Genomic DNA, 15,540 nt, shown 5'->3' on the forward strand with positions numbered 1-15,540 from the left:
GGCTCATTTGTTGATAACTTTCTGCTGCTCAATAACCTTAGTTATGGTGCCATCCTGTAAGTAGAGCTTTCAGAATATGTGCAGTGGGTATAGAGAAGATTCTTCCTTCTTCTAATTTATCACATTTTGTTGCTTTGCAGCCTGAAATGACGATGGACACATTTTTTATTTTATCCAGATGTATTTAAAACTGACACCACCATTCAAATGATAACATAGACCCCAAATGGTCACAGCTGTTTTAATACAGATTGGGACACCTTGTTTCTTGTTCTATTTTCTAAAGTGTTTTGTTTTGTGTGCGTATATGAGGACTAACGGGCAGACAAAGAGAAATAAAAGGTTTCAATATGGAAAGTAGTGTTTGCACACCTCATTGACTTCACTTTATGGCTCTGTAATGGCCTCACAGCCACTATGCATTTGTTGGCTTTCCACATTTGCACTGGAATTGCGAAACCGACAGGTGCTTACCTGCATTCACTCTCTCTCTCTCTATCACTTCCTTTTATGTACTGCTTTCTCTTTATGCACTCCTTCTGCCCTTCTGTCCTCCCCTAAAATCATTTTTCACTATTTCGTCTCTCACTCTCCCTCAGTAAGGAAGCGGAGATATTCGAAGGCTTACACGTTGTAAAGAGCAGCACAGTTTTGCTGTCAAAAACACTGCTGAAAAATTGTCACCCATAGTGGCTCAAACAACTTTTCGCTTTTTTTTTGTCCTCCTTGGCCCAGTTTGTTTTTCAAGAATATTTTTGTGTCTTTTATATTACATGTTGTATGTCCCTCACAAACACCACATGGCGCAAAAGTTTTGGAAGCCCCTTTTGTCCTTGCATGTCTGCTGGCTCACTCATTGATAATAATAAGTGTTTCTTGTGCAACAAATTAGCATATCAGAATGATTTCTGAAAGTACTTGTGACTCTGAAGAGTGGAGGAATGGCTGCTGAAAATCAGCTTTGCCATCACAGAAATAAACAAATTTTTCAAGTATACTAAACCAGAAAACTTTTTTTTTTTTTTACTAAATTTGTAATCAAATAAAAGACTATACATTTCTTTCTCATCTAACCAGGCAAACATTGTGTCACTCAAATTTGGAATCACCCCCTATTTCACCTGAAACCCCGGCTATTGTGATCAAAGGCAAAGCAGCAAAACAGAAGGGCCTCAAAAAGGAAACAATCACCCTCAGTCATTTTTTTCAGAAGAAGACCCCTGTGACTCCCTCATCATGGACCCAAACAAGTCTTGAGGGTCACATGCCAGTCAAATTGGAACGTGTTGAGGTTTGTATTCAACAGCTAGACAACATCAAGCAAGAAAATGCGGAAGATACAAGGGGAATGGTGAAAGACGAAAAGATGGATGTAACTGCTTTCCCTTCCACGTCACAAAATAAGCTGCAGGTTAAAGGTGATGTGCACAATGTGATATTTTGTTGCAGTTATATGTTAGAAATAAACATGTATATTAGCTAAATGTTGAAAGTAATGGATTTTTATATCAGTCTATTACACAGATTATCCTTTGATGCATTTTTAATGGGTTGCCCTCTGATTTGTTTTCTTTACAAAAAGTTAGTTGTAGTTTTCTTTTAGAATGGGGAACCCCTTTTAAACACTTGTGAATGTTTTCTGGAGATTTTAATAGGAGGGGCTTAACCCTGGATATAATAACAATTATTTTTAATAATGTGTGTTGCAGTGGAATGTCCTGTCTGTGGAGTAGGTGTTTCCGAACAGCACATTAATAAACATCTGGATATGTGCTTGAACAGAGACGATAAGAAGGAGGGATTGAGAAGGTATGGAGGAGAATATTTGTCCCATAATGCAATATTACAAAATGAAGTTTGACAGTACAGATTGTCTTATCTGATTGTCTAAAGGAAACGCTGCCTGTTAGTTGACCTACTGTTATAAAAAATCTGACTCTTTTAGTTTTTAACAAGTTATTACTTGAAGTTGCTTAAATGCAGAAGTTCAATAAAAATAAGTTAATACAGAATAACTGACATTTCAGACAAAAAAAAAAGTATATATATATATATATATATATATATATATATATATATATATATATATATATATATATATATATATATATATATATCAATCTAGATCTAAGGCAAGGCAAGTTTATTTATACAGGACATTTCATACACAGTGGTAATTCAAAGTGATTTATGATTTAAAAATGTATTTAGGTTTAAAATGAATTGAAAACAGTTAAGAATAGTAAATGATTATACATAAAATAGTGCAATCAGTTCAAACATTGCATAGTGCTCATTCAGTAAATGCACAGCTAAACAGATAAGTTTTGAGTCTTGTGCATTTATGTATTTAAATGTGACTCATGTTTTAGCACATCTGATCTTTTCTGAAAGTCTTCTGGACTCGATCCTAATAATCTGAGTGGTCTGTTAGGTTTATATTCAGTGAACAAATCTGCTATGTATTTAGGTGATTTATAAACAAATAAAAGTACTTTTAAAATCAATTCTAAATGTAACTGGAAGCCAGTGTAAGGACCTGAGGACTGGTGTGATATGCTCAGATTTTCTGGTTCTAGTCAGATTTCTGGCAGCAGCGTTCTGGATGAGCTGCAGTGGTCTAATGGTCTTTTTGGGAAGGTGAGGAGCCCATTACAATAGTCCACCCTGCTGGTGATAAAGGCATGAACTAGTTTCTCCAAGTCTTGGCTGGAAACAAAACATCTAATTCTTGCAATGTTTTTTAGATGATAGTATGCTGATTTAGTTACTGCTTTGACATGACTACTGAAACTAAGGTCTGTCTCCAGAATCACACCAAGATTCCTGACTTGATTTTTAGTTGTTTGACCCCTAGAGTCAAGGTATCCATTCACCTTGAGAACTTCATCTTTGTTTCCAAATGCAATGACTTCGGTTTTTTCCTTGTTTAACTGAAGAAAGTTCTGGCACATCCAACTGTTAATTTCATCAATGCATTGACACATGTAGTCAATAGCCGCATTTCCACTGTCGGGCCAGTGTGAGCCAGGCGGGGCGAGCGGGGCTCATAGCCTCGAGCCAGTAGCACCGAGGCCAGAATAGCGCAGGGTTTCCACAGTGGAGCCTGAAGCACCGCTGCACATCACTAAAACACGCCCTTTACACGCCTCTCAGAACAACGTCATGAAACCTTAAAATTTCACCAACAAAGAGAAGTTATCAGAAAACTAAGAAATAAGTCACTGGAACATGCGCGATCACAAAACAAACATGATGAAAGCGGCAGTTTGTTTACATGCTTTATATATTCAAATTCAAAAGCATCGATGTTTTAACTATAGAATAAGTGATACATTGATCATATTGATTTAATTTATCAGGCCTTTAAATTAATCACACATAAATACACTTATTTCTATTTTATTTATTTATTTATTTATTTTTAATGCTCATGAAAATAGCATGCTTATTCAGTCGAGTCTGTTTCTGTTTATTTGTAGTCACAGTAGCCCTCACATTTAGAATTAATTATAATATCTCTATTTTTATCATAGCTCCCGAACAAAAAACATTATTATATTTTTTATGATAGGTGAGCTAAACTCTCGAGACGAGGCTTGTGACAGATAATATAAGTTACTTAATAAATACACAATTGTGATAGAGAATAAGAAACACGTCTGATTTCTTCAAGTGGTCATATTTTACCATGTTTACTATGGTAATGTTAATGCCCAGCGTGCATCTTTTTCATCACTTTTAAATATATCTGCCTTGTATGGTGATTATAATCCACATTGGATCAAGTTATTTCAAACATGTGTAGCTGTTATCTTTCTGAAATGATCCGCAGCGCAGACTCTCTATTTTTATAAAAGCTCCCGAACAAAAATCATTATTATGCAATGTGGAGCTAAACTCCTGAAACGAGACGACAGATAAAATGTTACTTAATAAATACACAATTGTGATAGAGAATATGAAGCTGACATCTGATTTATCCAAGCGGTCATATTTACCATGTTTACTATGGTAACGTTAATGTTTAGCGTGCATAGTCTTTTACATCGCTTATAAATTCTGCCTTGTTTAGTGATTATAATCCACATCGGATCAAATTATTTCAAACACTTGCTGCTAAAACTTATTTTTAAACATCTTTAATGCTGGTGTTACAGCTGTTATCTTTCTCAAATGATCCGGTAAATCTGGGTATTAGCATAGCTGTGATAGGCAATTTTGTTCTTTCACGTTATTTGACTTAGTGGGAGCATATACAGGCTAAACAAGAGCAGTGCAAGAATTGAGCCTTGTGGGTCTCCGCATTTCATGGACGTCCACTTAGACTTATGCTCTCCTAGACTCACATAATAAGCTCTCCCTTCTAAGTATGACCTAAACCATTTTATTACCATGCCAGAAAGCCCGACCCAGTTTTACAGTCTCTCTAGTAGTATATTAAGATCAACAGTGTCAAAAGCAGCACTGAGATCTATTAGTATCAGCACTGATATTTTGCCAGAATCAGAATTTAAGCAAATATAATTTATTATCTTACGGAGCGTTGTCTCTGTACTGTGATGCGGTCGGAAACCAGATTGAAAATTAACCAGGTATCCATTTGAGTTTAAGTATTTGTTCAGCTGATTAAAAACTACTTTTCAATAATCTTGCCTATAAAAGGAAGATTTGATATTGGTCTATAATTGCTCAAAATGGTGTTATCAAGATTGCTCTTTTTCAGAACCGGGATCAAATGTTCAGTTTTTAACATATGCAGACAAGGGGAGTGATGCAAACGACAAACCATTTCAAATATCTTGAAACATCATTTGTCCAATCAAATAAATGGAGCAGAACGAATTGCTGTATTATATAATTTAATTCACTTAAGATTGCAGATTGTGTGCTCAGATGTCTGACAATCTCCGCTTTCTAGATTGTTTATTTTTCTACCTAATCAGGGACCCTTTAAAACCACGTATCTTTTTTATTCTTGCATGTGTCTGAGTTAGTTGGATGGAGTGTAATAAATACATTGATTGCTGCTGAAACAACTTTTCTTGAACGGATTTAAACTTGAACTCTTCTGTGGTGAATAATTATGGGCACTTGAAAATTAGCCGAAGAGTACTTGTGGTTAAAGAATGGATTAGATCCTTATTAAAAAACTTTACCTATAAATTATAGCTTATCTTCATCCATCTTCTTTTTTTTTTACCCTAGGGAAATTCTGAAGGGCCGACATTTTGGTTTGTGTCTGATTGACAGAAAGGGTGATTTCATTTACTGGACACCTTGAGGGTAACATGATTAATGAGGGCATGCATCAGCATTCCTGTGGCCTTAAGCCTATCCTGACATACTACTGCTACAGAGATGAAAATTTCACCTTTAACATTTTTTTATTTAATTTTTTTTTTAATAGTGTTGGGTCTGATACTTATACCTTATATGTAATATTAGATGTTTTTTTAATTTTTTAATTTAATAATTTAAATCAAACCTTTATCACTTTTTCTGTGGAACACAAAAGAAGAGATTTTGAAGAACATTAGGTGGCGAACTACATTGGACAAAAAAACACTAAGACTTTTTCTTTTGAAATCCACAGAAAAAGGAAGTTTAAAGGTTTGGAATTATGATTTTCATTTTTTGATAAACTGCCTCTTATCACCACAGCTATTTAAGGCTATTGAAGGCTGTTGTATCCAGTATACTTGAAAACTAAGAAATAATGCTGCATTGGTCATATTCAGATTCATGAGTAATGCGATCTTATAAATCAGTGTATCAAGAAAGGAAGTGTAAAAGTATACAATAGCAATTTGATAAAGAATATTACACATCATGCCGATAAAACTGTTTCATAAGCATGCCACTTCTTTTTTTAATTGTTTTTGTGATATATTTCATGAAGAATATCAGGGAAAGATACAATTATTTATGATGTGATCCCCTAAAGATCACACAAGTAAATGGCAATACGGCCAACAATCAGGATCATGCCATGAAGGGACCAAGAAACCAGTGACAGTGTCAGTGTCTAGGAGAATGCTTTTTCTGAGAAAGGCTGGCATTAAATCATGTAAAAGCCATAGGACAAAACCTTAACCATTTTGGTAGTAATTCTTTTTGGCCTTTACAAGAGTTAAAGTTCTTTGGCCTGAAACCAAAGTGCTGTGGTTGGCGAAAAATACTACTCAGTACCAGGCAGGTAACACCTACTCTGCCACGGTGGCATTTTGTTTTGGAGGATTTCTTTTTCAGATGGTGGAACTGGAAAGTTTGTTGGCATCAAGGTCAAAATGGTTTAAGCCAAATGCCTGCAAATCCTTGAGGAGAGGATTTGTTTCAGTTAGCCAGAGATATGAGTTACTTTCCACCACAACAGTTGCCCAAACTACACAGTAAAACTATGAAGTTATGACTTCATATATAGTTAGCATGATACTGCACCATATTGAATAATGGGCAAAAATGCACAGTTAGGCTATTGTACTATATTAATTGGTAGAAGAATTGATAGTGAATATTATTGAACATACATTATGTAACTTTTGGCCCTCTATTAAAAATGAAAACCGCATGCATCTTGTTTTGGTTGTACTCTACTTCAGCTCTTTGCGCATTAATCCGAGAATGTGGTTTGTTGTACACATTGAAATGTACGATGTACATACTGAATTCTAAAAAAATTATGTCATCTGAGAGGGTAACTCAATAATTCAGTAACTCAAAACATTATTGGAAATATTCATCTTTTTTAATGAATGACTTTACATACAATTGGATGTGGCTGAAGTGCAACCAAAACACAGGCTTAAGAGATAACTAGTTTAGATGGAAAGGGTCGCAGTTTGACTCTTTGGACAGCTAAAGTTGGCAACCTTGTAGCTGTATAATTTACACGGCCCATGCTTGAAGCAATTACAATAACTAATGCTATATGTCACCCTGGACCACAAAACCAGTCCTAAGTCGCTGGGGTACCCCCATAACCCCCCCCCCCCCCCCAAAAAAAAAAGAAAAAAACATTGTAGGGGTCAAAATTATAGATTTTTCTTTTATGCCAAAAATCATTAGGATTTCATGTTCCATGAAGATTTTTTTATTTTTATTTCCTACCATAAATCATTCAAATCTTTAATTTTTTATTAGTAATATGCATTGCTAAGAACTTCATTTGGACAACTTTAAAGGTGATTTTCCTCAGTATTTGGATTTTTTTTTTTTTGCACCCTCAGATTCCACATTTTCAATAGTTGTATCTCCGCCAAATATCATCCTATCATAACAAACCATACATCAATTGAAACCTTATTTGAAATCCTAATTCAGCTTAATGTTTATGATAAATCCAAATTTTGAAGAGACATTAAGGGGTAAGTTCACCCAAAAATAAAAATTATGTCATTAATAGCTCACCCTCATGTCTTTCAAACCCATAAGACCTCCGTTCATCTTCGGAACACAGTTTAAGATATATTTTAGATTTAGTCCAAGAGCTTTCTGTCCCTCCATTGAAAATGTATGTATGGTATACTTTCCATGTCCAGAAAGGTAATAAAAACATCATCAAAGTACTGTATTTTTCGGACTATAAGTTGCACCTAAGTATAAGTCGTATCAGTCCAAAAAACGTCATAACGAGGAAAAAAACATAAAAGTCGCACTGGACTATAAGTCGCATTTATTTAGAACCAAGAATGAAGAGAAAACATTACCGTCTACAGCCGCGAGAGGGTGCTCTATGTTTTGTTATGTTTTATATGTAATGTTTTATTTTGGTTCTTTTCTCTTGGTTCATGTCAAATTAATTTTGATAAATAAGTCACACCTGACTGTAAGTCGCAGGACCAGCCAAACTATGAAAAAAAGTGCGATTTATAGTCAGGAAAATATGGTAATCCATGTGACATCAGAGGGTCAGTTAGAATTTGTTGAAGCATCGAAAATAAATTTTTGTCCAAAAAATAAATAAATGATGACTTTATTCAGCATTGTCTTCCGTGTTTTCTGGTGCGCCGAATAACAAAGATAACACGTCAGCAGCGTCGTACGTCAACTGCCTCACTACAGTGTTGTGAACGCACTCACAACAGACCTGGAAGAGAAGACAATGCTGAATAAAGTCATAATGTTTGTTATTTTTGGACCAAAATGTATTTCCGATGCTTCAACAAATTCTAACTGACCCTCTGATGTCACATGGACTATTTTGATGATGTTTTTATTACCTTTCTGGACATGTTTAAAATATATTTAAACTGTGTCCTGAAGATAAACGGAGGTCTTACGGGTTTGGAACGACATGAGGGTGAGTCATTAATGACACAATTTACATTTTTGGGTGAACTAACTCTTTAAGTGTCACATATAGTAAACTCACACTGCTGAGGGCTGCATGGTAGGTAGCTACTTTTCTCTATTTATCGATATGAAGTGCAAACTTATTGTGAAATAAATCCAAATCTAAAATTGCTGCTAAAATACTTTATACAAAGGCTGAATAATTTCAGGAATTGTTTTTGTAAATTAGTTTTGAATGACAATGTACTTTTTTCTGTATTGTATTAATTGTATTTAAAAAATATATATATTTTTAGTGACTCTGTGACTTGCTTATGTGTTTGTGTTTTAGTGGTGGAAGGCGAAAGGCGATGCCCAAGCTCTTGTACACTTTGATTTCTGTTCCAAAGCTCAAGAAGATGCTTAAAGAATGCCACTTGTCCGCTCAAGGCAGCAGAGAACAGCTAGTGCGACGCCACCAAGAATTCACCCAGATTTATAATGCACAGTGTGATGCACTCAAGCCCAAATCAGGTATAAAGTCAGAGATCAATAACTGAATGAACAAATGAATACATATTTGCTGAATTGGAAGACATTGCCTTATAGGCAATGAAAAACTTGTTTAAGGTTTCATGTAAACGTGTGTTTCTAACATGATGATGAATGACATAAATTAGCCTGTGTTTCTGCCCAGCCTGTATTGCTGGTGAAAGAGTTTAACTGAACACTGTTTTGCTCTTTCCAGTGATTGTAGGTGGTGGAATGTAAATTATGTGCTGGAGTTAGTTACCCTGTGGGGGAAAAATTACAGGGCTGGTGAAAAAATACAGTACTTTCATCCCTCAAGTTTATCTCGCTTCATTGAGGTGTCAAAGGTTTGCAGGTTTGCCGGGATTTTTCTTTCATTCACCTGGCGTTACCATGGTTTCTGTTTAAGAGCTGGGCTTGAGTGTGGATTGTTTTTTTTTATTTTTATTTTTATCTCACTACCTGTGGGGTTCTGATTTGTCATATACAATGGCAGATAGAATTGATAAATTATAGAACTCAAACTGACTTATATGCCACAAGATTGTGTAAAACCTAACGGTCATGTTACACAGAATGATATGAGAATGATCATCCCTTTGTGTACTTTAATAGATTCAAGAAAACCAAATAGGTACTGTAGGTATTGGGGTGGGATTTGTATGTATTTGTATATATTTACATGTTGTTATCTTCAGAAAAGGTAGTTGTATTTTATAGTTAATGATTTTGCTTTTTCTAACAGCTGGAGAAATTGCCAAAGAAGTTGAAGACAACGAGAGGCTGAAGAATCAATTGGCGAATAAACGAAAACCTGTATGTGCTACTATGGATTCTTATTTCTATAATAAAAAGATATATATATATATATATATATAAATGTGTATATAACATCATATGGATTTCTATATGTATGTATCTGTTGTATTTTATTTTTATTTATTAAATAAATTGTTGTGATGGTTGAGCTTTTAAAAGTGTATTTATGTGGAAGCAACTCCAGCATTTAGATTTATTCTGTTTTCATGTTTTGTGTCTGACAGTTAATCGTCACTACGAAGAATCAGAAAGCTGAAGAAATTGAGGAGTTACACTCAAAGTACCGTGAGTCCTGGCTTTATAAAACTGATATGAATAAAGAATTGCTCTTGTCAGTTTAAAGCAGTGATCCTCAAATATGGCTGCGAGAACCACTTTCCTGCAGAGTTTGGCTCTAACCCTAATCAAACACACCTGAGTTTGCTAATCAATGTCTTCAGGATCATTAGAAAATCACGAGTAGGTTTGTTTGATTAGAGTTGGAGCTAAACTCTGCAGGAAAGTGAATCTCACAATCCAGATTTGACGATCACTGGTTTAGACAACCTTCTACGGACACCTAGGCAATTGAATTGCCATTGGCTAGTAAATTTCTTAATTTATTCTCAGACTTGTATTTGTTTGTAGAAGTACACTCTTAACATCAGTCAGTAAAGCATTATAATATGATAATCAAGTATTATTTAACCTCTTAACTGTCACTCACATGTTTGAACATAGACTTGAAAGTGCATGATCCAAATTTGTTAATTTATGACTGAAAATATTTTGATCTACCATTTTCATGGGAATGCAATGTTTGATTTTAAAATGGGTTTCAAAGGATGAATTTTGAGATTTTAACTTTTCAAGTGATGTATAATTTCTGATGATTTCTAAAGTGTGATAGAGAAAAAGGCAACAAAGAAGACTTTTTTTGACAAAGGTCAGAACTCATGTTATGATGTAGGTTTTTGAGGTGCACTCTTGCCATACATGAATCTATTACTTTTCCTACATAATTATTAACAAAAAAGATTGGTAAAATAGCTATTTAGTAGGGATGCACGATCATGATTTTTCACGGCCGATTTTTAACCAGCAAACAAGAAAAAAGGAAGGTGTGCATAAACAAGATGTTTATTTGGTATTTAATAGGCCAAACTGGCTTTTGGCTATTGAAAACAATAACCGTAACCATCTGAAATTAACAGTACTTACTGTAAAGTAAGTAGCCTACATTCAATACGAACATAATGTTACAGACATCAGCATTTAGCTTTTGTATTTGAATTGGGTTGAAACTAGAACTGGCCTTAAATTAAAAGATTAACTGTAACCATGTGGAATTAAAGTTCTACAATGCATAGTTCTACAATCCAAACAACACAATCAACACACATTCAATAAGATGTTTCTTAATCAGCATTCAGTATTTGTTTTAGTTTTTAATTTGGTTTAAAAAAAAAAAAGGTCTTTACCAGTGAGACTAAATAAAAGTATGCTATATAAATAGATTATTCCAAAATGTAAAAATCAAATAATGTTGGTGCGAATAAAACAAAGATGCAAAGTGTTTCATTCATCCAATAAAAAAAAAAAAAATAGGGTAATGATTCACATCTATATTTTTTTACTTGAGCCAATGAAAAATAAATAACTTATTGTCTCAAGTAAACAAATATAAATGTGAATCATTACCCTAAAAAATTTTAATTGGTTGAATGAAACACTTTTTCATTGTGCTACAGCAGGTGATTTTAAAATCAAATTCAGTCGATATAATTTTAAGGTACAATAAAAAGAATCATCCTATACAGAACTGACGTTTACCTCTGGCTTTTCAAACGTGTATGCAAGTTCTACTTTACAAAAAAAAAAAAAAAAAAAAACCTCTGTAACTTTGTCACAGTTTAGTCCATTTCGTTTCTCATCCAACATGTGAGAAGTTGATCTGAACATCTCTTCACGGTTTGCAGTGCTGATCGGCTACCCGTATCCTGCACACAGATTTCGAAATACTTCCACACAAATGACATAGCGACATAGCGAGAGAAAGCGACGGTTTGTCATGCGCCTTCACACTAGAGTTTACGGTACGTCAACTGCCAGGTGCCCTGCGCATCCATTGCGATGAACTAAAAATTATCACAGATCCCTTGATTGGGAATGAACCTGAAGCACTCAGTCAGAGTTTTCGCTTGTGAAAATATATCTGTGCTAAACATCTACTTAGCATCCAACTCACACACTGGCGAGTAAAATCTGAGAATTTATTAGCCATTGGCTTATATTAGACATCATTTAGTTGCCCAGAGAAAAGATTTAGTTGCATATGCGAGTGATTTACTCTTAATGTAGTGGGTTGTTAGGGGAAGTGCTGTCCTTGCACTGATGTTTGAGTGATGTCACAACAGGCTCTTTATATCACTTAATGTGGACAGTGTGCAGTAAGTCTTTGAGATGAGAAAGCAGTCTGTCTTAGACATAGTCCAGTTCTGAGTCTCAAACTCTTACTTATTTTTTTTATTCTGGACTCCGCTTCAGTGTGATGGGCCTATCCAGTCATTCTGGTCTGGAAAATAAATGGCAAATTTGTATTTCTTATTTAAGCAATGGTTATATTGTCCTTTTCATTCTTTAAATTATCTAAAAAGTCAGAATTGAAAGAAAATCCAGCTATTAGTGTCTCATAAAATCATCTGGAATATTTACAGGGCTTAAAGTATTCCGGCACCGTGCCGGATCTCCGGCGTGTGGCCATGAGGAAAAAAAAAATTAATATTTGAGAGCCTGCGCATGCAGTTTAATATTTTCGAGCCAATGTATTTATTCTACCAATCATATGAGAGGAACGCAGCTTTAACTAACGTTGCAAGCCTATCAGAAGCAGAGAAGGGCGTGTCCTTGTATGATTGACGCCCATAAGTCAATATCACGTTAGCGTTGTCGGAGAAAAAAAAAATGGAGCGCAAGTTTATGAAACCTGAGGATGCTGTCCTAGACTTCTAGCCATAGATAAAGGACTCAAAAATAAATGGCGCTTTTTGGCAGTTGGTGCAAGAAACAGAGAGCCCTGGGCTTGTTTTTGCATTATTTGTTCGAGGAAGCTTCTGTATGCCGGCAGCGGTAAGAAAGTGCTTGCTCGCTATGATTTATGTTGCGTTCCAGGCAACCCGTAACCCATGTTTTTCCAACCTTAAACCCGGGAAAGTGCACTGGAACGGCAGTCAAATCTGTGACTTCCCATCCGTGAACTCGTACTAGATCGATGTACTCTGGGTTTTGACGTCACAGCACGCGAAACAACAGTGACAGCCCTTACGGATGCAGTGTTTATGCAAGTGGTACATGTTGAAAATGACATTTTAGGACACTAACGTTGCAATAAAATTAATAATCTAGCTAAATTTCCTTGCGCACAGAAAGTTTGGCGTGACTTGCCTGGAATGGTACAAAGTCGTTAGTCATGGTTAGAAATAGTGACGAGCTCAAAAGAGCCGCTGCCGGTGCACTCAAACTAACCACGACGTTCTCCCGCTCCCGCCGCAAAATCCCGCGGGTAAACGTATAGCAATTTTTCTTTTTTTTTTAATACATTGCATACACTGTTGAATATAAATTAAAAAAATAAACGGAAAATAAACAAATGTTTAGTTTTATTCGCGTTTCATTAAAAGTATGAACATGAACAAAGAACAATTAGTACATAGAAATACAGTAAAAAAGTAAGAAATGTAAAAAATATATACCTATAATAATTAGGCTATATAGCCTAATAAATTATATAAAAATAATAGACCTGAATTTATTTCATGTTCAAAGGAAAAGTATCTTATGGGGCCTGCGCAAACAAAAATATCCTTATTCCTCAATAACAAAATAGACCAATTTTAAATATTTAGCTAAATAAATAAATAAAAATAAACTGAATTTACAAAAAAAAAAAAAAAAAAAAAAAAACTGTAGGACTACTTGTGCCCATGCAGGAATATCATGTCGTTGACTGTTGAGAGCTTCAGTTTAATCCGTCTCTGCTCCAGTATGCGACCGCAAATACTGAAAGCCCTCCGCTAGCTGGAATGCAAAGTACATGGCGTGTTTGCTTAATCTTGGAAATTCGTCTTTTCCACCACTGGAGGACATCATCCGGTCTGCGTGCTTCTAATCCATCCAACTTGACCCTTAAATATATGCTATTTTGGAATCGAATTACACGTAGCTGCACTGTTAAAAATTTATTGTAATTTTACAGGAAATTCCTGGCAACTAATTGCCGTGAATTTACAGCAAGTAATATACAGGTAATATATTGTTTTTTTAATACAATAGAGTCCTGTATTTTTACAGCAGTGCTACTGTGATTAAAGTAGCATTATTACAGTAAAATGCTGTAATTTATTTAAATTTACTGTATATTTACTGCAACTCAGTTGCCAGGAATTTCTTGTAATTTTACAGGAGACAATTACAATATTGTAATTTCTAAATATAATAAAATACTGCAATTTTCCATCTTCCAAAATTAAAACCAAAACAATGGCAACTTTTTATTATTTTTTATTATTAACACACTATGCAACATCACATATTACAAATGTATTTTATCTTTTTTTTTCATACAAACAAAATTACAGTTTCACTGAAGAATCTAGCTCACTTCCAGACAGTCTATCATCAGGGGGAACATGGTAATAAATAACAAAAGGTCCCAACCAGTCTTGAACTGGGGAAGCTGTGGGGTGTGGGTGGGCATCAATACTAGCCCATCAACTCAAAACCCAGGAGTCTTCTTAATAGGGTGCAGACAGGTGCGTTGATCCTCCGTCTCTTCTCTGCTTCGCTGACATCTTGGAATTGATTCCACAAAAAGCTCTGAAAACAGAGAGAGTAAAAACAAGTTTTCATATCAGGTAATGATAAATACTGTGTAAAAAAAAAAAACATAAAAAGTAAACTTGCTTGTAGAAAAAAAATGACGTTGATGTATTTATTTAACATCAACACATTTAACAACATAACATTTAGAATTACATTGGCTTTTACATTGTTTTTCTTAAATATATAATGTCACTGTATGCACTGTAAATTGAATGTCGCTTTGGACAAAAGTGTCTGCAAAATGGGTCATATGACGTTGCTAAAAAGAACATTATTTTGTGTATTTGGTGTAATGAAATGTTTAAGCGGTTTAAGGTTAAAAAAACACATTATTGTTTCTCCTCTACAGGTACTCCTCTCCTCGCCTTCTGAAACGTGTTGATTTTTACAAAGTTCATCGTTCTGAAAAGCAAAGTGTGCTCTGATTGACCAGCTATCCAATCTATCTATCATGTGACTGAAATGTTATGCCACTTAACATACTGTGCCCTGTCCGGCCGAAGCAACGAGACAAACATTTAATTATAATGTTTATTTCATTATAATGTCAAACCCATTATAAATGTGATATAAACATGATTTCTAGTCGTGTTCTCTTTTGGAAGGCCAAACAAAGTAGTTTCCCTTTTTAAAGAAACAGCGTTTAAGAGTGACGCTTCAATTTAAACGAACGAACAAACACATGAGAGCAATTTCAAAAGCTTAAGGAGCTGTCTGTTCTGCTCTCTTTAGCTCTCGATCGACCTGGATGTTTTAGGCAATATTAAAATCCTGGCGGGGACGTGTCCCGTATGAACGGCGCATATGGCCACCCTATACAGATCTTCTTCATTCACCAAGAGCTTGTAACACTCCAAAGAGAAAGGAAAAAGTAAAATCACATCTAATGACTTTAACCCCCAAAATTGACTTAATGAAAATTGTAATGTTAAACTGCTGTCTGTCAGACTTCTCTGTGTTTACATAAATGTCTTGCAGGGCAATACCAACTCTATGTTAGACACTTAATAGCAATAGCTTTGTCTCCATCCAGCTTTTTAATGCACATTTTAACAT

General features: G+C 35.0%; 1 protein-coding gene across 2 annotated transcripts in view; it reads left to right on the plus strand.

Moving 5' to 3' along the window:
- LOC128015814 (E3 ubiquitin-protein ligase RAD18) overlaps nt 1-15,540 on the plus strand; it is a 42,658-nt gene that overhangs the window by 3,470 nt on the left and 23,648 nt on the right. For both annotated transcript variants that reach the window (XM_052599996.1, XM_052599997.1), the window contains exons 5-9: nt 1,078-1,418; nt 1,710-1,809; nt 8,627-8,808; nt 9,551-9,621; nt 9,849-9,909. In XM_052599996.1, the coding sequence (XP_052455956.1) occupies nt 1,078-1,418; nt 1,710-1,809; nt 8,627-8,808; nt 9,551-9,621; nt 9,849-9,909 (755 nt within the window). The remainder of the gene's footprint in view (nt 1-1,077; nt 1,419-1,709; nt 1,810-8,626; nt 8,809-9,550; nt 9,622-9,848; nt 9,910-15,540) is intronic.

The sequence above is a fragment of the Carassius gibelio genome, chromosome A6 (genome assembly GCF_023724105.1).
Source record: "Carassius gibelio isolate Cgi1373 ecotype wild population from Czech Republic chromosome A6, carGib1.2-hapl.c, whole genome shotgun sequence".
NCBI classification, from domain to species: Eukaryota; Metazoa; Chordata; class Actinopteri; order Cypriniformes; family Cyprinidae; genus Carassius; species Carassius gibelio.